General features: G+C 33.8%; 1 protein-coding gene across 5 annotated transcripts in view; it reads right to left on the reverse strand.

Annotated features, from left to right (window-relative positions):
• Window positions 1-11,712: 11,712 nt before the first annotated feature.
• Window positions 11,713-23,716, reverse strand: part of TMTC3 (transmembrane O-mannosyltransferase targeting cadherins 3) — an 88,793-nt gene continuing 76,789 nt past the window's right edge. For all 5 annotated transcript variants that reach the window (XM_073900546.1, XM_025882400.2, XM_025882401.2 and 2 more), the window contains 4 exons: window positions 22,382-22,485; window positions 20,582-20,751; window positions 18,746-18,972; window positions 11,713-16,880 (listed from right to left, as the gene is read on the reverse strand). In XM_073900546.1, coding sequence (XP_073756647.1) covers window positions 16,066-16,880; window positions 18,746-18,972; window positions 20,582-20,751; window positions 22,382-22,485 — 1,316 coding nt within the window. In that variant the 3' untranslated portion in view covers window positions 11,713-16,065. The remainder of the gene's footprint in view (window positions 16,881-18,745; window positions 18,973-20,581; window positions 20,752-22,381; window positions 22,486-23,716) is intronic.

The raw sequence follows: 23,716 nt of genomic DNA on the forward strand, positions 1-23,716 counted from the left end.
TTCCAATTCTTCTTTTCTTGGGATTAAATAAACCAGAGCTGCTTTTTTGACTGTTTATAAAAGAAGAAAATGAGCTGCCAAGACACAGTTAATAATATTGTGTATCTTTGAATTTGTCATGGAGGAACTTGTAACAAGCCCTAACATGACATCTTGTTTTTAAAAACCCCAGCCGAATAACTTCCCAAATTTCTTAATTCTTAAAATTGCTCATTAGTATAAGCTGGTAGCCTAACTACAGCAATAGCCAAGAAACATTGCTTATTCAGCTACTAGAACAAACTGAGCTTAAGTGATTTTATCTACTGACTCATTAAAATGAACTATAATCCAATCTTTTTATTTATGTTGAAGTAGCTAACGACTAAAAGGTGTTTTAATTTATCTACATGAGTTTATATAGAACTTGACTATGAAGAAAAACATCATTTTAGGATGTTATCCAAGAACATAGACCCTGCAACAAGAGACAGGAATCAAGAAATGAAAAGGCAAAAAAAGAAAGTTTATACAGTCCTGCAACTCTTAAATTCCCATTATCAAAGTGTTGCAGAGATTGATCTGGCCAGAGATGGTGGTTCCTTCCCCCATTCCATAGCACATCACAACCTCTTCTTCCATTGCTAATCTCCTTTCTGTTTCTGACATTCCTGTCTGCCTCTTGGAAGGGCCCTTCTGATTACACTGGGTCTACCCAGATAATCTAGGATAAACCTCCATCTAAAGATCTTTAATTTAAGAGCCCTTTGCCATATAAGGTAACATTTAAAGATTCCCAAGATTAGGATATGGACATCTTTTGAAGGCCATCATTCAGCCTACCACCATCACTATACCAGGGAACTCATAACTAACTAGAGAAGTCACTCAGCTGATTCATAAACTTCTTTACTTATATCTAACCTGTTCCTTTTGTAAAATTGGTTCACTGTATGGATGCACATTTGGGCAAGTGCCAGTTCTCTGCACCCTGCGTCCTTCATCTATAAAATGTAATGAATGCCTACTTCCATAATAGGGATGTTCTGAGGATTTAAATGACATAGTGTATAAAGAGAAGTTCCCACTCCATCATATAAGAGTGCTATGGGCATTGTGCTAAAAAGTGAGTCTTCATTGCAGAGGGATATATTCAGCATTTATTGTTGCATGTAGTACACTGGAATTCCATTCTAGTCACACTGAAACTACTTGAATTAAATTGCATGCTTGAGGAGAGAAAGAGAAATAGTGTAAAAATATATGCCCTGCTACCTGTCATTCCATCCAATAGACATGTGAAAGAGTAAATATGTAATGAGTTACTTGAATCTGTTCTTCCTTGATAAGCCTCAATTTCCTCATGCCACTCAAATCATGAGCCTGCTGGGATCAACTGTGTAAATATATGTACTCTTTCAGATATTATTACAATTATCCTTTACATATCTGTTTTTAGACTATTAAGTAAAGCTGATAAGAACATTAGCTTCCCACAATACCAAGCATGTAGTCAATGCTCAATATATGATAGCTATTATTATTATGCAAATAAATATTTGTTTAAAAAAATGAGTGCTCATGAATAAACTGGCAACATGTAATGAAGAATAGCCTGGTGGAATGAACAGATTTCAAAGTCAGGTACATCTGAGTTCAAATCCCAAATTTTCCATTAAGTGTGTCCTTGGATATTTTACCTAACCACTCTAAATTTTGTCATTTTTAAAATGGAAATTACAATTTGATCCCTTTAGATTGAGGATCAAATGAGAAAGTGTACTTAGACTCCTAGAATAATTTCTGGCAATAAATAGTAATTATTAGCATGTAAATATTTTCTTAATTTAAATATATTTAGAAAATAACTTCCAGAATAAAAAATATGGGATTATAGATGGAAACAAATGAATTATTTAAATTCCATCTGATCACCCAGGTTTCTGAAGTATATAAACTTAAAGGATCCCTGGCCCATTACAAATTGTTACTGAATACATTTTTTTTAAAGATTTTGTTTATTTATTTGAGAGAGAGAGAGAGAGTGAGAGAGAACATGAGCAGGGAGGAGAGGGACAAGCAGGCTCCCCTAGAGCAGGGAGCCCGACTTGGGGACCTGGGATCATGATCTGAGCTGAAGGCAGATGCTTAACCGACTGAGCCACCCAGACGCCCCCTGAATACATTTTCAATACTAGTACTCATCAGGCTATTTAGGGTCTCATGTATGCTCACATGCACAAATGCTCATGCCTTCAATGATGGGGTTTACAAAGCTACAAGGAAATACTAGTAGCTCAGTTTTTTTTAAGATTGTATTTATTTATTTGAGACAGAAAGAGAGCACAAGTGAGGGTATGGAGGGGCAGAGCAGGAGGGAGAAGCAGACTCCCCGCTGAGCAGGGAGCCCAACACAGGACTTGATCCCAGGACCCTGGGACCAGGACCTGAGCCGAAGGCAGATGCTTAACCAACTGATCCACCCAGGCACCCACTAGTAGCAGTTTTTAATGTTAGCAACAGCACAGTCATCCTATATTGTAGGGCTCCTGAGACTGGAAAATACAATAGGCTTTGCAGATGAATGACTAAATATTCCTCTACTCAATAACTGTGTCTTGATTGACTCAACTTCTCTGTTTTCACCAAACCTTTAATCAGGTAAACTTGTTAAGTCACCACAAAGGTACCTTAGTTCCTTCTTGTTGAGTTAATTTAAAGTTCTCTCTGGCTCCTGTACATCCTTGATCCAATTCATACCAGGAGCAGTGGTGACTACAAAAGGAAAAAAAAAATCTATCCTTAAAATGTGTCTGCATATGTTAAGGACTACCTCTGTTGCCCATCCCATGTCTTAGCCCTGTACTATGTGTGCATTGCCTTTTTCTGCTTGAAGACATGAAGAGAGACTGCCTGCTCCTTTCCCACTTGCCCCTGCATGGAAATTCAGGCTACATTTCAATGTCTCATGATTCCAACTATGCATTAAGGTAACAAGTAAAATGTTGTCTACCTCCCAGACTCCATCCTCTGAGCTACCTCTTGGCTATAGTCTACTATTCGAGATTTTTAAAAAGGCCTTCAGAGGAGTGCTCCAAGACGTGATCCCATATGTAAACATCTACGAAGGGAATTAACTAAGGAAAAAGAAATAATTATGAAAAGAAAACATATCAAAAAGAAGAGAGCACCACACACAGGAGAAAATAACTAAAAGAACATATTTTATGGAATCATACCCTTACTTCACTCCCTGAGATCCCCACAGCCTGCCTGTTACCCTTGTATGTTGTGGACACTAGATATATCCATTCTAGGATGGCAGTGCCCTAAACAATGGACTTGAAGACATGGCCTCTGTGGTAATTAATTTAGTTCCTTTTTAAATTTTTAATAATTCTCTTTCAAGTATTGATTTTCCATTTATTATGAACGTTCTGACCTATAACCGATTGTTACCTCCTTCTCAGCTCTTTACCCTTATGCCTTTTCATTGCATTTGATGTTCAATTTTGAGAAGAAACCTAAATGAATTTAGGAGCCCACAAGGCTACCTGAAAGAAGAGTATTCTAGGCAGATAATGGGATGCACAAAGGCGCTGAGGTGGGAGCTCAGCAAGGAGGCTGGTTGAGATGGAGTGAAATGGGTGAGGACCAGAAAGGTAGCTAAGCCAGAAGCATCATGTAGGATTTTTAAAAGCACATTAATTAGGCTTATTTCTTGCAGATTTTTTGAAAGAGGATACAAAACCCAGAAAATATGAAAAAAATTCCTGATATTGCCTCCTGTTGTGCAATTTTATCAGTCCCAATCTGTCTTTCATTAATGTCAGACTGATTTCAGGAAAACAATATGTTGCTTTAAAAAAGTTTTTCTTGCATTACAAAGCATTGAAAATTTAAATGCTTAAAAATTATGTGTTGTGTTATACTCAACTAATGAATTGTTGAACACTACATGAAAAACTAATGATGTACTATATGCTGGCTAATTAAACATAATAAAAAAATTATGTGTCAGTAGGTTTTATTTAATTTCATGTGACAGGAAACTGAATCAAAAGGGTTTAAGAATAAAAGGAAAGTGTTTCTTGTATCTAAAAAATCAATTATTTGATGGGTAGAGGGGAGTGGGAGATACTGGTTTCCAGTTATGGAATGAGTAAATCACAGGGATAAAAGGGTTACTACAGCATAGGAAATGTAGTCAATTGTACTGTAATAGCATTGTATAGTGACACATGGTGCTTATGCTTGTGATGAGCATAGCTTAATTTATAGACTTGTTAAATCACTATGTTGTACACTTTATACTAATGCAACATTGTGTGTCAACTATACTTCAATAAAAACATTTTAAAAAATAATCCACTTTTTGGCTTCTACTGCATCTTAATTGGGGACCGAACAATGTCACTTGGACCTAGACTCTTTCTGTTTGATTCTGTTTGTTCATCATGCTCCTCTATGGTCAGATTTCATGCATTCTCTTTGAGGTGGTTGTTCTAACTCCAGACATGGATTGTTCCCCAATCAAATCCAATGGAAAAAGAACAAGACATTCCGGGAAGTCCCAGCATGTTACTGATTCTGATTATGGCACATAAAAATTTCTGAACTTGCCTACAAATGGCTATAGCCAAGGGGATGGAATATGCTTATTTCTCTGTTTCCCTCCAGTAGAGCATCTCTGAATGAATCTCCAAATGGTGGTACCAGAAATAGGGTGAATTCATGTTTGACAGCAAATAGACAACCTAGGAAATGTTATCTGTCTACCCCATCTTCTCATCCAATCCTTTTACATAATAAACTTATGCTATGTCCCATAGAAAACACAGTATCTTCTTCTTTCCCAAAGTAGGAACACTTAGTCTCATTCACCCTTACTGCATATAGCTGTAAGTCCAAAATACCTGCTCACTGCACAGTCTGCTCAGTCAGACCCATCTCTAACTCTTCCTGGCCCAGAGAACTAATGCTAAATAAGTAGTAAGTTTAATAAATACCAAAACATCTAATACACATTTCCTTGCTAACCTGCCGTTGTGGAAGGGATACAACATACAACAGTTGCTGGTACGTAACTCATCATATCTTGTATGACAGAGAAGGCAAAGACACCTCAATCTAGAAGTGAAATGTTGTTCCTTGGTCAACAAGGTTGGTTTTTCTAGCTCTGCTCTCTAGAAATATCTTTCATTGTTGAGAAGGAAATGATTAATGACAGGTTAATAAACCACTTCTTCCCTAGTGGGGATAATGGAGAAAGAATGACTTCCCTCTTCTTGCACATAGGATTCCCTATCTACAAAATAGGATATTTCTGATCCATCTATTTTTCTTATTATAGGAAAATCTGAGAGTTATGGATTTTGCCTTTATCTGGTATTTGTTTGTATCCTTTGAATTATTAGTAAAGTTTGATGTAAGGTAAGGCCTATGATTTTAGTGAGTCTGCTTTAATAATTCAATCGACTAAGTTAACACAATTGTTTTCCATGACCATAACTGAGATGAATAATGTAATTCTTTATCAGTGTACTTTGTTTAACCTCAAGTTCTGGAGCCTGATGATTATTCTGTCTTGAGCCTCTTGTTTGTATAGAATGAGATTTCTCAAATAGTAAAATTTATTTAAATTCTTGGTATACTTTTAATCTATTTTCACTCGCTCTGTATCATTGGGTAGTAAACAAAGAGAGATATGAAGAATCAGTGTTTAAATCTGAAAATCACCCTTGAATTTCCTGTCTTCTAGAAACTGACTATGACCACTATTTGGCTTTAATTATGCCTTCATAAAAAAAAAAAAAAAAATAAGTCCTAACTCCTAGTACCTCAGAATGTGACTTTATTTGCAATTAGGGCCATTACAGATGTAATTAGTTAAGATGAGGTCATAATAGAGTAGAGTGGGCCTTAAATCCAGTATTACTGGTCTCCTTATAAGAGGGGAGAAGACAGAAACACAGAGAGAGAATGCCGTATGAATGCAGAGTAAAGTGATACATTTACAAGCCAAAGAACATAAAATAATTGTTGACAACTGCCAGAAGCTATAAAGTCATGGAACAGATTCTCTTCCAGTGCTCCCAGAAGGAACCAACACTGCTAACACCCTGATTTTAGACTTCCAGCCTCCAGAACTGAGATAATAAATTTCTGTTTTAAGCCATCCAAGTTTGTGGTACTTTCTTATAGCAGTTCTGGGACATTAATAGAGCCACAATGTACTACCAATCACTTTAGTCCTGAGCTGAATGGTTTTGTTTTTTGGTTGTTTTTGTTTTGTTTTGTTTTTTTCTATCTGTGCCCCTGAACTGCACATTCTCAATGGGAGTAATTCATCCCCTTCTTGGACAATGGCTGCTTAAATGGAAGTATGTGGGAGTGGCCTGAGATACAAGAATCTTTTCTCAACTAACATTCTTGCTAAGTCTCCCACCTCTGAATTTTGCTTGAGTCAATGATAGCCTGGGGCAAAAAATTTGGCTTTTCAAACCCAATTAACTATACTTGCAGCTATCTCAGATTTCAGACTGCAAGTAAAGGATCCTTATACAAAACAATTTTCTCTGATTTGTTTTCAGATGGAACAAATTCAACTTAAAACTTTCTCATTCTTATTTGACCTTACTGAAGGCTCTACCATGCTGAATTTTTCAAAACAAATTCCCTTGTCCTGTTGCCTTCTTCAGCACAAGACACACAGTGGACAATTTAACCAGTTATTTTGCTTATACTTAATCAAAACTGTTTTCAAGTCTGGGATTGAGAGACCCATGCTGCCCTTCATGAACTTGGCGACTACATACAAAGTAGAGTTCCTTTCAAAAGTTGGCACAACCACTCAAATTTGGTTCAAGCTGCTTCCACTTTACTTTATTGTCTTTCCAGATGTAGCTTGACCAGGTCTCTAATTAGAATAATACCCAACCACTGTGCCCTAATTTTTTGCCTCTATGATCTGCTACTCTATCCTGGCTCTATGCTCATAGAGGATCTCTCCTTATGGTGAGAAAATGGTTGCCACAATGTTAAACTTACATTCTTTCTCATTTTAAGTCAGTGAAGTGTTAGCAAAATCATGGGTCATTTCATGGGCTTTGATTTGGTTACATTCTCATTCCTAAAGGAATCACAGTAGATGGATTAATACCAGGTGGTTAATGACAGGTCTAAGCCCTATGGTCTGGCCTCCACACCTCCAAAAACACGTGTTAATTGAGGAAAGACTAAATCCCCAAATGACCATTAGTAAAAGTGGAGTAAATTGAATATAGACAGTCAGAAAATGTGCATTACAAATAGAATTAAAACACTTTTATTGATTTGTATTTGAAAAATGCATAATGCCTACAGGAGAAAATAAAAATCACTGGTCCAGATAAATTGCATTTGTATGCCCATCAACCAAAGAATGGATAAAGACCATAGTATATCCATATAATGTAATACTACTTGGTAATAAACTGTTGATTAATGAAACTAAAAATAATTATTCTGAGTGTGTCTTAGTTTGGGTTCTATAACAAAATGTTACAGACTGGGTGGCTTAAACAATAGACATTTCCGATAGTTCTGGAGGCTGAGAAGTCCAAGAACAAAGTGCCAGAGGTACTCTCTCACAGTGAGAACTCTCCCCCTGGCATGCAGATGGCCACCTCAGGGGAGAGAGAACTCTGATCTCTCTTCCTCTTCTTATAAAAACACTAATCCCATCCTGGGGGCCCCTCTGTTAATAACCTTATCTAAACCTAATTACCCCCCAAGGGCTCCACTTCTGAATATCATATTAAGGGTTAGGACTTCAACATATGAATGAGGGGTGGGCACATTTAGTCCATTGCGGAGTGAAAAGCCAGACAAATAATGTATGATGCCATTATATAAAACTGTAGAAAAGGTAAACTAATCTATAGAGGCAGAAAGCACATCAGTGGTTTTAGGGACAGGGCTGGAAAGGAGTGGTGGTGGGACTGGAGGGATTACAAAGGGCATGACGAAATTCTGGTAAGTATGTATGTTCACTATCACGATTATGGTGATGGTTTCACAGGTGTATGTATGTGTCAATTTAACAAATTGTACACTTTAAATATGAGCAGTTCATTGTCAATTATATCTCAATAAAGCGGTTTTAAAAATATTCTATTGTACATTCTTCCAGTCATCCTCTGTATTTGATAGTTATCACTAAATTGTGATTGTAGAATTCTTTTGTATACGTTTCACCTGTGCCCCTGAACTGCATAAATTTTTATTGTATTTTTCCATTTCCTTAAATACATCTTTTAATACACTTTTTTGAAGTTTATTATATACATCTGGAAAAAGGCATATATCCTGAATTGCCAAAAACTGAACCTATCTGTGCAAATATAACCCAGATCAAGAAAGAGAATACCAGAACATAGATGCCCAACCTCACATTCCTTTCCAATAAACATCCTATTTCCTTTCCTAGGGTAACCACTGTCAACACTTGTAATATCACAAATTCATCTTGCCAGTTTTTGAGCTTCATATTAAGAATTGTAACAGTATCTTTTGCGTTTGGCTTTATCCATTATTTGTGAGATCCATCCATGTTGCTTCATGTAGTAGTGGCTCATGCATATTCATTATATATTCATAGCATTTCATTGTATAACAAATATCTTGTCTATTTTTCATGAGTATTTTGAAGGTTTTTTTTTTTAAGATTTTATTTATTTATTTGAGAGAGAGCGCACAAGCCGGGAGGGAGAGGGGAGGCAGAAGGAGAAACAGACTCCCCACTGAGCAGGGAGCCTGATGCAGGGCTCAATCCCAGGACCCTGGGATCACGACCTGAGCCAAAGGCAGATGCTTAACCAACTGAGCCACCCAGGTGCCCCAATTTCATGAGTATTTTGATTACTTCAAGGTTGGGGCTTACACAATTAACCCTAAGAACATTCTTATATCTTTTAGTGCATCTGTAGATGTGTTTGTCAATAAACCTCAGAGTGGAATTACTGGGCCATGAATATTTCCATCACCCTAAAAAGTTCCCTTGGCTTTCTTTGTTCCTGCAAAGATACCCATGGTAGATTAGTCTGTTCTGGGAGTTCATATAAATGAAATCATATATAGTGTACTCTTTTGTGCATGGCTTCTTTTTGCTCAAAGGTACAATTTTTTTTTAATTGTTGAAGAGTATTTCATTGTTTGAATATATCAAAATTTGTGTATCCATTTATATGCTGATGAGCATTTGGGTTGTTTCCAGTTTGTGTTCCCATGAATAAAGCTGCTATGAATATTTGCATTCTTATCAAAGAGTATAGTCTTGGAATTTACTGAAGTCTGATATATAGAGTATTTTTTGGTCTGATATATATTTTTGTAAAATAGAGTATATATGGTCTGATATATAGAGTACTTTTGTAAATATTCCTTATGTGCTAGGAAATAATGCAAATTGTGTGAAGTGAAATTCTATATAAATTTAATATTTCCAAGGTTATTTAGGTCTTCAGGTTTTTTCTCTGCTTGATCCATTAGTCTCTCAGAGGATTTTGTTAAAATCTCCAGTTACAATTTCTGATTTATTTATTTCCCTGTACTATTTGTTGTTGCTTATTTTTAGGTTGTATTGTTGACACGTTTATGATGGGACGTCTCTTCTGGGGTGCCTGGGTGGCTCAGTCAGTTAAGCATCTGCTTTCAGCTCAGGTCATGATCCCAGGGTCTTGGGATAGAGCCCTGCATTGGGCTCCCTGCTCATCGGGGAGCCTGTTTCTCTCCCTCTGCTGCTCCCCCTGCTTGTGCTGTCAAATAAATAAAATCTTTAAAAAAAAAAAAAAGATGGACATCTCTTCTTATTCTAGTATTCCTTTTACTAGTATTCATCATTCATTTTCCCTTTTCTTTTGGCATGAACTGTTTTTTCATGTATTAAAATTGCTACCCAGGATTGCTTAAGACTTTCTGACTTACTTTGACTTTTCTATTTACAAGTGTTTCATAGACAATGTTTTTGGACCTTATATTTATAATTCACTATAAGTAAGTATTATATAAAACTTAATTGAAGGGTGCCTGGGTGGCTCAGTTGGTTAAGCGACTGCCTTCGGCTCAGGTCATGATCCTGGAGTCCCAGGATCGAGTCCCGCATTGGGCTCCCTGCTCAGCAGGGAGTCTGCTTCTCCCTCTGACCCTCTTCCCTCTCGTGCTCTCTCTCATTCTCTCTCAAAGAAATAAATAAAATCTTTAAAAAAAAACTTAATTGAATATAACTAAAACATAAAAAATTGAACTCTTAAGAGCTTGTTAGGTTTAACTTATTTTACATTCATTTTAACTACTCCTATATATTAGTCCTTTAATCTTTTTTAAGATTTCATTTACTTGAAAGAGTGCAATCGAGAGAATGAGTAGGAGGGGCAGAGGGAGAAGCAAACTCTCCGCTGAGCAAGGAGCCCAACGTGGGACTTGATCCCAGATCAGTACATTAGATGTATTAAACAACAGTATTTTCATCTTACAATGGGTTTATTGGTATGTAACTCCATTGTAAATCAAGCAAGATCTGTATACTCACTGCCCAGGAATTAACTTTACAGATAGCAGAATTGGACTTATGCCCAATAGTGTTGACAGTTTGATTACTTTGATTTCACTCCCAAAAGGCAGTTACCTGGCCTGCCAGAGCCCATCAAAAACAGGACTCTGGTCAGGAGTGGCCTTCTTACAGTTACAAAGCCTTTTCGTGGTCTGTCTCAATTCTTTGCTTAGCTAGGCAGAATGGTGGAGAAACTCTACGACCCTCAAATAACTCCCACCATACTGCTTGCAACTTACAAAGAAAGAGATGCACTTGAATTAACTGTTGAGATGACTAACAAGATCCACCACCTATCATTTGTAGTTTAGTATGGATTAATCAGATGACTTTCCTAATACCAGAAACTAAAACAATGGGGGAAGGAAGGAGTAAAGAAGACTTGAGTTTTAACCGTGAAAATCTTTAAGAAAAGGCAAACTAGAATTATTTGGTGAGGATTATTTTGCTTAAGGTAAAAATTGAAGTTATCAGGTTCTTATAGAATAAAAATACTATTTGAGGGGCGCCGGGGTGGCTCAGTCGGTTAAGCGTCTACCTTCGACTCAGGTCATGATCCCAGGGTCCTGGGATTGAGTCCCACGTCAGGGTCCCTGCTCAGTGGGGAGTCTGCTTCTCCCACCCCCCCTGCTGCGCCCCCTGCTTGTGTTCTATCTCAAACAAATAAAATATTAAAAAAAAATACTACTTGATGGGAAATGTGCTATCCATTGGTATAGTCACAGAAATGTTAGTCATGAAGAAAGGAGATTCCAAAGGACATGAATTTATCTGAGATCAAGTCTTCAGAGACTTTTAGGCATTAATATTTTATCTTATGCTACCTCCCTGATGGCAGTGAATAGCAAAAGAACAAGGTACTATAGATTTAAGGTGTCTGAGTTCTCATTTCTGCATTTTAATAATTTTATTTAATTTATAAATATAGTATTTAATAGATTTTATTTGAGGCTATCTATATACCTATTGGCTTAGATGGCTAAGGAACAAGCATTAATATTAAATATCTAATAATCTGTTTGCTATATGACCATCATTGACATTATCTTTGCTAACATACTTATAAAGCAAATCATATGCATCAAATGCAAGCCTAAGCCTTATGATTACATTAATGATTAACATATACTACTTACCAAAGCCCTATGATTAGATTAATAATTAACATCTATCATTTACTATATACCAAGAACTATTCTAAACCATTTAAATGTATTAATATATTTAATATATTTTCCATTTGCTGAATTTATTTAAACAAATCAACTTAGAAGTCACAGTTAAAACTTCTGACATGTAAACATACTACCATGTTCTGAAACAGATGTTAACACCTGATAAAAGTTAATAATCACTTGTTAGGAAAGCTGTCCATTAATAAGGTCTTCAGCAAAATTAAAACCATTCTGTTTTTTTTTTTCAGTTTTCCAATCTGACAATGAAATATTACCAAATCACAATCAAAATAAAGACAACACTGGATGGACAGATCAGTACTACAGCTTCGTTATAGCTGTAAACCATTTCATTCTTGGTGCCACATGAAAAAAAATTAAGCCAATAACATCAAATAAATCATGGCTTTTGTTCATCACAATTTACTAAGTGTTGTTAACTAAGGTCCTTGTCAAACATGTTTGATAAAGGCTATTTACAATGTACATGGTTGAGCATGCACTATTTATAGTTACAAAGATACCTGCCAGCTTATACAGTAGGATATATTGTGTGTGTGTGTATACAATATATATTATATACATATACAACTGTGTGTGTGTGTGTATATATACACACACACACGCCAAGGAATTATAGGTTAAACAGTTCCCCTAAGTTACACTAGTAAGGGTGGAACAAGGATTTGAATCCAGACAGACCCATAATTTAGACTCCTAATTATTTCACTACAGTGACTTCTACTTATGTGTATAAAATTCCATGTTTGAATTTAATTTGTCTCATTTTCTTTAGTTTCCGTCACTTAAGGATTGAAAATGTATCACTGTTGGAACTAATTTAACACATGCCTTTCTCAGATCATTGCTAATGAAACTACCCACCAGCTCTTCTGCCTTTAAGGAGAAGGAAATCTCCTGACACACTATTTTACTTTTCATTTGAACACTAAAAGGCAATTCAGGTGAAGGTTTTAAAAAGTATCAATTTTATACTGAATATTTAGAAATATGGTATACACAGACATGACAGTAATATAAAATGCATATAATTTTAAACTATTTTCTTATAAACCCTTAACATGGATGGCTGACAGCTCCTAACAGACAAAATTTTGGACAAAGGTACCAGATATTTTGGCGGGTTCATTTTAAATACCATTTAGTCATGCAAACAATTAGGTTTTTTAAAAAATAAATATGACAAATATATGGATTTCTGAAGTAGAAACTGACATACAAATCTATATATTTTCATAATAGTTTTCATTAAAGCATCTTCAAAGAAGTATTCTGTAACATGAAGTTGAGAGTTCAAATTAGATGTAATGAAAAGGCATGAGGTTTTATTAGAATTGTGTAATTCACATACTAAATATTTACATAAAAGTAAACACAAAATTGCAAACATAATTGTTTTATCCTCTGAGTCATTAGCTTCATGAAATTACTTACTGGGATAATTACAAGATAAAATTCCCAATTCTGAATGTTAATAATGAAATACATACAGGAGCAGTAAGAGAAAAACTTAATTCTTCCTTCTGAGAAGTAGTGAAAAAGTAATATAATTGCCCCTTGGGGATTGTCAAAGCTTTCCCAGAACTCCTAGGGAATAGATTCTTTTGTAAACAGTGAGAACTAAAACTACATCCCTTTACCAGCACACAAAGCTATGATACGCTTTCTTTTCCAAACATACAGATGCTCAGAACTCTGAACTGTAGGTTGGTGAGCTGGGTTAAAATGTCCCTACCATCCATTTCCCCAAAAAGGCAGTTCCAAAGAGGAGGGAAAAATCTATTACCTTTTTTCATTTGAACAGCTTGAATAAAATTTCTACTATGAGTTTAAAGAGAATAATCAATTTCACATAAACAAGCTTGATGGTACTTAAGATAAAATAAATACTAGTTATCAGAAGAGCATATTCATTAAAACATCAAAACTTACTGGTTTATGATACTAATTTAAAAAGTTAGTACAGAAGAGATAAGAGGATTTCCTTGAACTAATTTAGAGCAGTGATCATTAACCCTGACTACAAATTAGAATCACTCTGAGAACTTTAAGAAAATGGACGCATGGCTCCCTTCCTAAGAAATTCGGATTAAATTGTTGTGGGTTGGGGTCGATATTAAAGAGTCCTCCAGATGATTCTAATATGAATTGAGGTCATTGAGGAACATTAATTTGGAAAAATTACTAATCAGGCTGGATTTGATTTAAATAAATTATTTAAAATTCAAATATGAGCACTTCCTACATGATAGGCATTGTTCTAAGTGCAAATAAGGAATTCTTTTTTCTATAAAAATCATTGGATAATATATTTTTTATCTTTTGAATAGCTACATAATTTTATTAAAATGATACTCAAAGCTTATTATGATCTGCTGTCACGAAAGATTCCCTTCTACTTTTCTGACTTACCTTCACTTGATACTATAACAGAAGAGATCAAACTCAGAAACTTTTTCTCAAGATATGTGGACAGAATATAAGATTAACATAGATTTTGTTTTTCAAGTCACAGTATATGAGGTATTCTCCATCTTATATCTGGAGTCACAAAGCCATAATTTAAAAACTGAAACTGGATATTACTTTAATGCTGAACAGAATCTCTAAATCAAAAATGAACTATGATTGGTGTCAGTGCTTGATTTAAATTGCCTAAAAAATAATTTATGGCACAACCTCAGGGAACCTAGTACGAGTGGGTCTTTAATGTAGACCGTGTTTCCTTGTGACCTATTTATAAAATATTTCTTTATAAAAACTTACAGTAATATGATTTTTCAAATATACATAATTAGAAATTAGTTATCTCAAAGGGACAGAAATGCAGTTTTTGAAATTCTACATAATTAGAAATTAGTTACTATCCCAGGATGATAGCTTTAGCTTTAACATTTTAAATTAAAACCAACTTATCAGGTATTATAAAACTCATCTGAAGTGTATTTTAACTCAAAAAAAAAATCAGAGATAAATTAGTAAGTTTATGTCTACCCTTCAACTTAGTTTTCAGGTTTAAATTTGCTAAAACCAACTAACTATTAATCCTATACAAGGCTAATTACCTTTTATAGCTGGAGAGCAGGCCAAAATGATGAAATTTTGGTTAAATTGTAATATGTGCATATATAGGAAAATGCAACAGCAATTTGTTTTCCACAGTTGATGGAGTTTAAACAGCTTTAAAATTTTTATGAAAGCTCAGTAGTTAAAATAAATATTTAATAAAAATATACACCATAGGAAGATAACAAGAACTTAGTGTTTAAAAATAAACTTTGTCATATGGTTTTGCCTTCAGGTAAACAGAACTCAATTTAGTTGCTTAAGGTATCTAAGAATGATTAAGGTGTGTTTCTGGAACAACTAAAATTCAAATAACACTAGCAAAATAACGCTAAGATGAAAGAGAAACTATGTTTTAACTCAAAGGTTTAAAGTTATAGTTACTGGGACTTTTTCAGTATGACTAAGATCCTAATAAACATGAATAGTTTGGGGAGTAAAAATTCAAAAATAGTCATGATTATGTGGTTCATGCTGTGAAACTCTCAGTATGTAAAAAAATACAAATACAGTATATATGAGCACCATTAGAAATGTGCATGTGTGTATATGTATATTTATACTTAAAACTTTACCTGATTAAAAACTGCATTTCAGAGTAAAGTTAAGGACAAAGCACACAATTATGAAAATACATTCTTAAGCTAACATGTCATAGGACTTATTTTAAAAAGTTTCATCTGGCTTTCCTTCTAAAAATCAACAAAAGAATACAACATAAAGGAAGCCAGTATTCTTTTGTGGTGCAAAGTCCCTCGGTTAAACTGAAATTACCAAAGAAAAAAGAATGTGTTCATAAGTGTTTTCAATCCATAATCAGATTCCAACAGAAAGTAATGAAGTCAACTAATATGCAAATCCATAGAATAAACCAGCATTATGTTGAATTTGCCCACAAGGGACTATCATTCAGGCTTCAGATTATTTTTAAATAAGAGTAGTCAAGATTACTCTGCAGAAGAAATCTTCCTTCCGTATAAAAGATATAAATTTGCAAACTGTAATTTAATATTTCTGCCATAATCACCAAAACTCAGAAAACTGCCATATCTTATACAATACATACCCTGGGGTAAGATAGGTCTTTAATGAAAATCGCATTTTGATCCTATGTAGAGGCAGCTCATGACAGACTGTTACGTGTATACTTGCTATTTTTCAAAGCTCCCAGAATAAGCAATCACATAAGATAGACTGAACTTCTTTGAGGACATTGTGACATGATAAATAATGCTATTCACCATTTAAAATACGTTCAATCTCTTCTAGTCTTTTTAAAGCAGCAACTCTCTTCTTCTCAATTTCTTTGATTTCCTTTGTTGTTTTGTGGGGGGTCTCTTTGTCTGTATTTTTTCCTAATAGTTTGTTGGATTTAGACTGACTTTTATTATCACTTGGTTTTATGATCTGTGTAGGTCTAGGTTCACTTCTTACTTCTTTTACATTTTCATTTGGAATTTTGTCTCCTTCTACACCTGAAGTCTTACCAGCTGGGGATACTGGCTGTTCTGCAAAACCAGATGAGGAAATTTTATCCCTGACTATATTCAAATGGCGTTGAATATATTCTTCATGTGGTGCTAATGCCAGTGTTTCAACCAGGCATCTTTCAGCTTTTAGTAAGTCCTTCTCTTCAAAATAAACAACACAAAGATTGTGTTTTCCTTGCACATTACTTGGATCCATCTCCAAAATCTTTTCAAAACATTTTTTTGCTCCAAGTATATCTTTCTTTTGATTCATCAGAATGTCTCCCTTTAAAATAAGACCCTTGATATGATCAGGATAGTGTCTGAGTAACTCTTCCAAAATTGGCAAAGCCATTAATTCCTTTGCTGTCTGAGAATACAGGAGAGCCAGATTAAACAAAGCACTTCTGAAATCGGCTTGTAATTTTATGGCTTTCTTCATCCACATCTCTGCTTCACTGTCCTTTTTGTCATCCATGGCAAGCATTCCCAGATTGAAATAACCATTAGCATCTTGTGGCTCTTCATTTATATAGCTTAGAAGTCGTTTTCTAGCTTCTGGTCTGAGTTTAACCTCACCTAAGAATAATTTTTTTTAAAAGAGAAAAACACATATTGTTAACAAATGAATTAAGTCTGAGGAACAAAAGCCACTTTCAGTATTTATCTAGTTAGATTAGAAAAAGCATCAAAACAACTAATCTCTGTACCTAAATCAAAAAGTAGAAAGCAAAAAACTCAGTTTTCACAGGAAAGACAGTGTGCTTGAAACACTGAAATGATAGCTCATTTCCTTTCCTTTAAGACAGCAAGAGTGCCTCAAAAACCTGAAGGGGCAAAATATCTCTTTATAGTTTAGAATCAAACTGGGAGTAGAGGAAGATTATGCAATTAAGAGGAACAGGCACTGGATTTGCCTACAATGACATGTATTGAATCTTGATTCTGTTAACACTAACTTTACGCATTAAACAAACCATTTAACTTCTCTGGATTAGTCTGCTGTATTTTTTTTCTTTTTTTTTTTTTAAGATTTTATTTATTTGCTGAGAGAGAGAGAAAGAGAGAGTGCACGTATGTGCACGCAAACAGGGAGAGCCCGATTGTGGGGCTCGATCCCAGGACCCTGGGATCATTACCTGAGCGGAAGGCAGACACTTAACGACTGAGCCACTCAGGGGCCCCAGCCTGATGAATTTTCTAAGAATTACATGAGACATATGTAAAAAAGCTCAGGAAATAGTAACTATTATTGGGTAAACAAAATGCTTCAGTCTTACAAAATCAGATTTTCTTATATATTACTTCAAATTTTTTAGGACTTTCAAAGGTAAAAAAAAAATACCATTAAACATAAAGCTTATATATTTAAATATAAATTAGGATTCAAGAAACAAATATTTGAGATAATTTCTATTGCAAATAAATACAAAAACACTCAAGTTCCACAACTACAAACCTTAGGGTACAATCTTGTGTTGAAAAATGGGCATTTTTCATGATCACCAAGGTTAGCTAACTTTACAAAAATACTAGCCTTTCTCTAAATTTAGGTTTTGAATACCAGCCATAAAGATCTCCTATTCTTTTGACAATAAGATGAATAAAAAAAATTATAAAATATATCAGTTGGCTTAAGTTCTTATCTTCTTTAACTATTTACTAAACTAGCTACGTGAAATTTGGTGTAGTTATTAGATCTATTTGATCCTTAATATACAAATAGAAGACCGGCAAAAGTAAACTCAAATACCCTCTTTAACTCAAATACTATGATTTTATGATTTTTTTTTGTAAAATGTTTTGAAAAGTATCTAAGATTTAACTACAAAATGTAAATGTAGATTTTTTTCCAAACTAAAAATTAAGATTATAAATTATATGTATCACCCTCTGTTGCGGTACTAAAATACCCATACATCAAAGATCCTAATTTATTGTCATGAATAATTTAGTTTTGTTAAATTACAGGAAATTACAATAATATCTCAGAAAATAAAACTAGATATAAAATGATACCAAAAGCACTTGGTCATACAAATCAAGAGAAAATACATTTTTTTCCTAAAACATATAATGCTCTTGTCTCCCCAGAAATAATTATATAAAAAATTTTGCAAGTTCTGATTATTTGGATATGGTGTAATATATATATGTAAGAGATTATTTCTGTATATAAAATGACAAAATACATTAAAAAGGCACTGCTTAATAGACTACCTGAAAAATAGTCTTAACATATCCCCAAAGAACTAACAATTATGTTAGAGCATATTACTTGAAAATCATACTTCAAGTATTTTAAATATTCTTAGAAATAATTTATGTACAATTTTGATACAAACTATCCACTCATAAAACATTTGCCTCAGGTAATGTAAGTTCAGATTTTATTATATTTCAAACAATATGTTTAAATATAGAAACATTTTGAGAAAACATACCTGATTCCTGCATTAATATAGCAGAATTGAATAATGCTAGTTTATGCTTTGGATTTAGTTCTAAAGCATGATTAAAATTTTTTAGGGCTTCATTTGGTTCTTTAAGTTCAATATGAACAATTGCCAAGTTGTACCAAAGATCTGCATTATTTCTGTCCAGCTCTAGTGCTTTAAGATATGCTTCTTTTGCTTTGAGAGGTTTATTCATTTTTAAAAGCAATTCTCCTCTGTGGAAAAAAATCAAACACAAGCTTTACTCACATTACCATGTCAATTTGTAGACATTATTTTTCACAAGTTTTAAGCTTTTCCACATACTCACAGCTTTCTTTCCTTTTAACCCAAGCTTTTAAAGTTTTCTCTCAAAAATAACTATCTGAATATGTCCTCAAACCTGAACTCATTAGTTTAGCAAATTTGGTTATGTTTTCAAATATTTATTAGAGAAAGACCTTTAAAGGGTAAGATATGAGGAGGCATCCAATAAAGGGGGATAGAGAAAATATATTCTTTATGTTCATCTTGAAAGAAGGCAGACTACATCAGAAAAATGACATTAAAAGAATGGGAGCAATTTTTCAGGAGATCAAGTAGCATTTGAAGAATGAATATAAATACAGTGGTGATGGGGAAATTCCAGTATGCAAATCTATGTTTTAAGTCTCATTTATAAAGAGCAGAACATTTGAAAATTTTGCCTTTTCTTACATAAATTCACTCTTCTACAATGTATTTTTACAAAATGGCCAGTCATTAAAACAAAAAATTCCCCAAAACAACAACAAAAAAAGAATTTAAAAAGCTGATTGGGTAAGGGTTGGAGGGTACTTGTGCGACCAGCAGAAAGCTATTAGGAACACATCTGGAACTGAGGATCACAGTTTAAAAACCATTTTACAAATCTCTAATATGCTTCTATTTCCTGTTAGAAAGCTTAAGAAAGTCATGTGCAAATCAATTTGATTAGTGATAGGAGAGTTACTTTTATTATGATCCTATTATCTCCTTAAGTATTAGCATAGGAATGAAATCAAATGAACTACTATATTCTCAATTAAAGCAACTTCTGGAATGTGTTTGTCCAAAATGCTTTTTTTAAATGCAGATTACTGAATAATTCTTCATAGATTAACACATCACAGGTTTTATTTACATATGCAACCCCACTAAACTTAGCTAATTTCAACAACTACCGGATAAGGCTGAACAAAGACAGCCTCCAACTTATGAACAGATTTTATCTCAAAAACTTACTGATTTCTGAATGCATTTTCCCCACAGGAGCAATATTATAAATTATGATTACGTTTTTGGCCAGGCTACAACATGAAGTTTAACATATAATTTTCCTCAAGTATAATACAAATGATAATCCTTACATGGGAAAATAATATATTAAGTTCTAACATGTGATGCCAAAAGTTTTTTTTTTTTACTGACAACTAAAAAGTTTCTTTTTGGTAAAAAGCAAAAATAACCAGTCAATTGTCAGAAAGCTCTTGAGAGTTGGATATTAGAAGTAATTATCATAAAATGTAAGTTTCAGGTGTTTTAAGTAAAAATTAATGTGACCATAAGAAGCAGATGAAACTAAAAAGGAGTTTCTACCTTTTCTTTCGTATAAAACCTAAGTTTACCACTACATGTTACAGACTGTTGCCAATTTCAAATTATATCAATTAAATTTGATCATTAAGTCTAAACTAGGCTATGTTTCTATATTCTTGGTTGCTAAGATTATTAAAAGAAAAAAAAGCCAATTTAGTTCAGATAGTCAAAATGTACATGCAGATGCAGCTTTAATTTTCTATGACAGCTTAAAGAGAACTACAATACCTGCTAATATAAGCCTGCTTGAAGTCAGGTCTCATGCTTATTGCTTGTCGGTACAGCTGATCTGCTTCTTCCAGGCGGGACTCATTTGCTCGAATAAGATTGGCCAGATTAATATAAACATTTAGGTGGTTAGGGGCAATTCTGGCTGCATATTTTTTACCAGGAATAATCTGTTCAGAAGAACATAATTTGATATTTCAGTACCAAATAAAATAAAAAATAAGTATTCCTAGTGGCTTACTTAAAATATACATGACATATAAAGGTTATGGTACTAGTTTTATTGCCAAATTAAAATAAGTCATAAAAATGTGAAAGCACCTACAGTATTTACAAAATGTAAATAAAATAATTAATATTTTGTGGCATTAAAGGATATATTTTTCATTCATGCTAGCTCAACAGAATATTGTTAGATTTTATTTATTTGAATCATTTTATAAAGTCCTATAAATCTAAACTCTTGAGGCTAAGGTCTGTTAATATATTTGCATCAGACCCAGAATAGAAAGAACTCAGGTCTCCTTCCCTTCAGTCTAGTGTATTTGTTACACCATGTCAACTTCCATGCTGTCAGCAAAATATTTCCTGGTTGTGACAATAGGGTGGTTAATTTTACTCAGAGTTATACTAAAGCCTCACTTGTCTGGTAGAGTTAGGAAATAAAATGCTCTTATTAACTGATTATTCAGGTTAAGCAAAGGTTATAAAATATACATAGACCCAAATTTTCAGTGAAAATAATAAACTGTGTCTGATAAATTTTATATTGAACACAATTTAACTTTAGAATCTTATGACTGAAATAGTGCTTAAGATATCATGTGGTCCAACTTTGTTTTTCAAACATTTATCAAACTACATCCACTCATTTTAATATTGTCATTATTATTAATATAATATTAAGATATACTACCATGGAGAAAACTGTAGTGCAGGGTAAACTATCTTTTCTGATGAAGCATAGCTGGTCAAGGCCAGGATCTGGCTTTCCAACTTCCAGGCTATACTGTAATATCACTTGATCTTAGCCAAAAGGCCAAGAAGCCATTATACTGTAATATCCAATGAATCTTGTGCTTGTGTCACTGTAACAACTGAACACCATACAGCAACACAGATGTATCCATTCATTTTATTACTTTGTTTTATTCATTTATCTTTTGAGAGGAATAATGCTGAATTTAGTGCTTAATGTACATATATAAAATTCTCTTTAAGGTCATTTAATTCACTGATAACTTCTAATCAAGGATATCTAAAATTCATAACTTTATAAAACTTTTTAAACATACTCTACAGAAAATTTTTTTGAGTTAGAAAAGTAAATGTAATCCTTTATAAAACTTGTAGTATTATGCTAAGTGAAGTAAGTCAGAGAAAGACGAATACCATATGATCTCACTCATATGTGGAATTTAAGAAACAAAACAAATTAGCAAAGGGGAAAAAAAAAAGAAAGACCAACCAAGAAACAGACTCTTAAATATAGAGAACAAATGGCTACCAGAGGGGAGGCCTGATGGGGGGAGAGATGGGTGAAACAGGCACTGGGGATTAAGAAGTGCACTTGTATTTAAGTGCTGAATCACTGTATTATACACCTGAAACTAAATATTACAGTGTTAACTGGAACTTAAATAAAAACTTAAAAAAAAAACCCTTGTGTAGTAATAAATGGTTTATTGGATATTTTATTTTTATGTCAACAAATTAAAGATAAGGATTTTCCATCTAGGTAATTCTATTCAGTGTGGACATACAGTGGATATAACACAATAATAAATTATGACAACTTACTTGGGGCATCAGTGACTTAGCCATCATGTAAGATTCTTCAGCTTCTTTGGTTCTATTTAAATTTTTGTAAGTTCTTCCTACATTCATGTGGGCACCAATATCATCTAAAATTAAAAAAAATCATTTGTTGGCAAATATACTAAATAGTATTCAATATAAACTACGTTTCTAGCAACAAAACCACTAGGCAAAAAAAATGCAAAAGCAGTCAACAGATCCTGCATCCTCTTTAAAGTTCTTTTAAACACAATTTATTATAATTTATGATCAATGCTACACTACAAAATTATTTAATACTGTAAGGACAGAATATACACATATGACAGGAAAAAAACTATTTGAATGGATCCTTGAAAGGCTAAGACCTGACAAGAGATATAGAGATAATAAAGAAATTTGTATTATTTCTCTTCACTAGATTTACTATACTATACTATGGCTTGCTTCCATTTCCTTGATTGCATAACTCTGGAATTCACTCAAAAAGCATGGCTCAACTCTAAAAGTGAAAAGATCTACAAGCGAAAAAGAGCATCATGATTCCTAGAAGTATTTCCAGTGTTGTAACTAACAAATATGCACCATGGTGGGACACAGGCAAAGAGACTGTAAAAAAAACCTGTGATTTTGTTTAAAATTTTTGTGAATGTGGATGGAATTCAAGTATAATACCAGGATTCTCCAGTATTACTTAAGATGCAGCAGCCCATCTCTCTTAAATGATAAATTCCTATTTATGCTTTTTTTTTTTTAAACCTTTATGTTTTTTAAACCTTTTAAAAAGGTTGTGTTACTATCAGTATGTCTGAAACTTCTGTGTAATTTTCTGATATGGAGAATCAAATTCTCAGCAAATTTTTTCAGGGACAGAAAAATACACTATTTAAATAAGAAAGATGTTAGTATTCGGATTCATTGCACACTACTTTTAGGACACATTTCCTAGTAACTATTTCAAAGGTTTGGAATAAAGACAAAGATGGTAGATCTTAAATCAGACAAATTTTACTGAACATACATGAATCTCTAACAGAGAAGAGACAATTACTACCTGCCTGTGACACCAATGATTTTGCCAACTGTGGAATAATTCTCTGCCTGCAAATCCTAGGACACATAGGAGCCAAGCATATATATCTTAGGCATTGCCCTAGGAGGAGAGTAACAGTCCTAAGATCTTGCTGCATTATATTTCAGGCTGGTAATTGTGTGCACTGAACAGAAACTGTCACATGCAGTACAGGTTTGGTTAGAGAATTCAGAGACAAGCTTGGGAAGAAAGGGTTGATTTTTTTTGTTGTTACTGATTTTTTGATTTTTGATTTGTTGAGTTTT

Source organism: Callorhinus ursinus, unplaced genomic scaffold (genome assembly GCF_003265705.2).
Source record: "Callorhinus ursinus isolate GAN/ISIS: 27379988/994484 unplaced genomic scaffold, GSC_fseal_2.0 scaffold14, whole genome shotgun sequence".
Classification (NCBI taxonomy): Eukaryota; Metazoa; Chordata; class Mammalia; order Carnivora; family Otariidae; genus Callorhinus; species Callorhinus ursinus.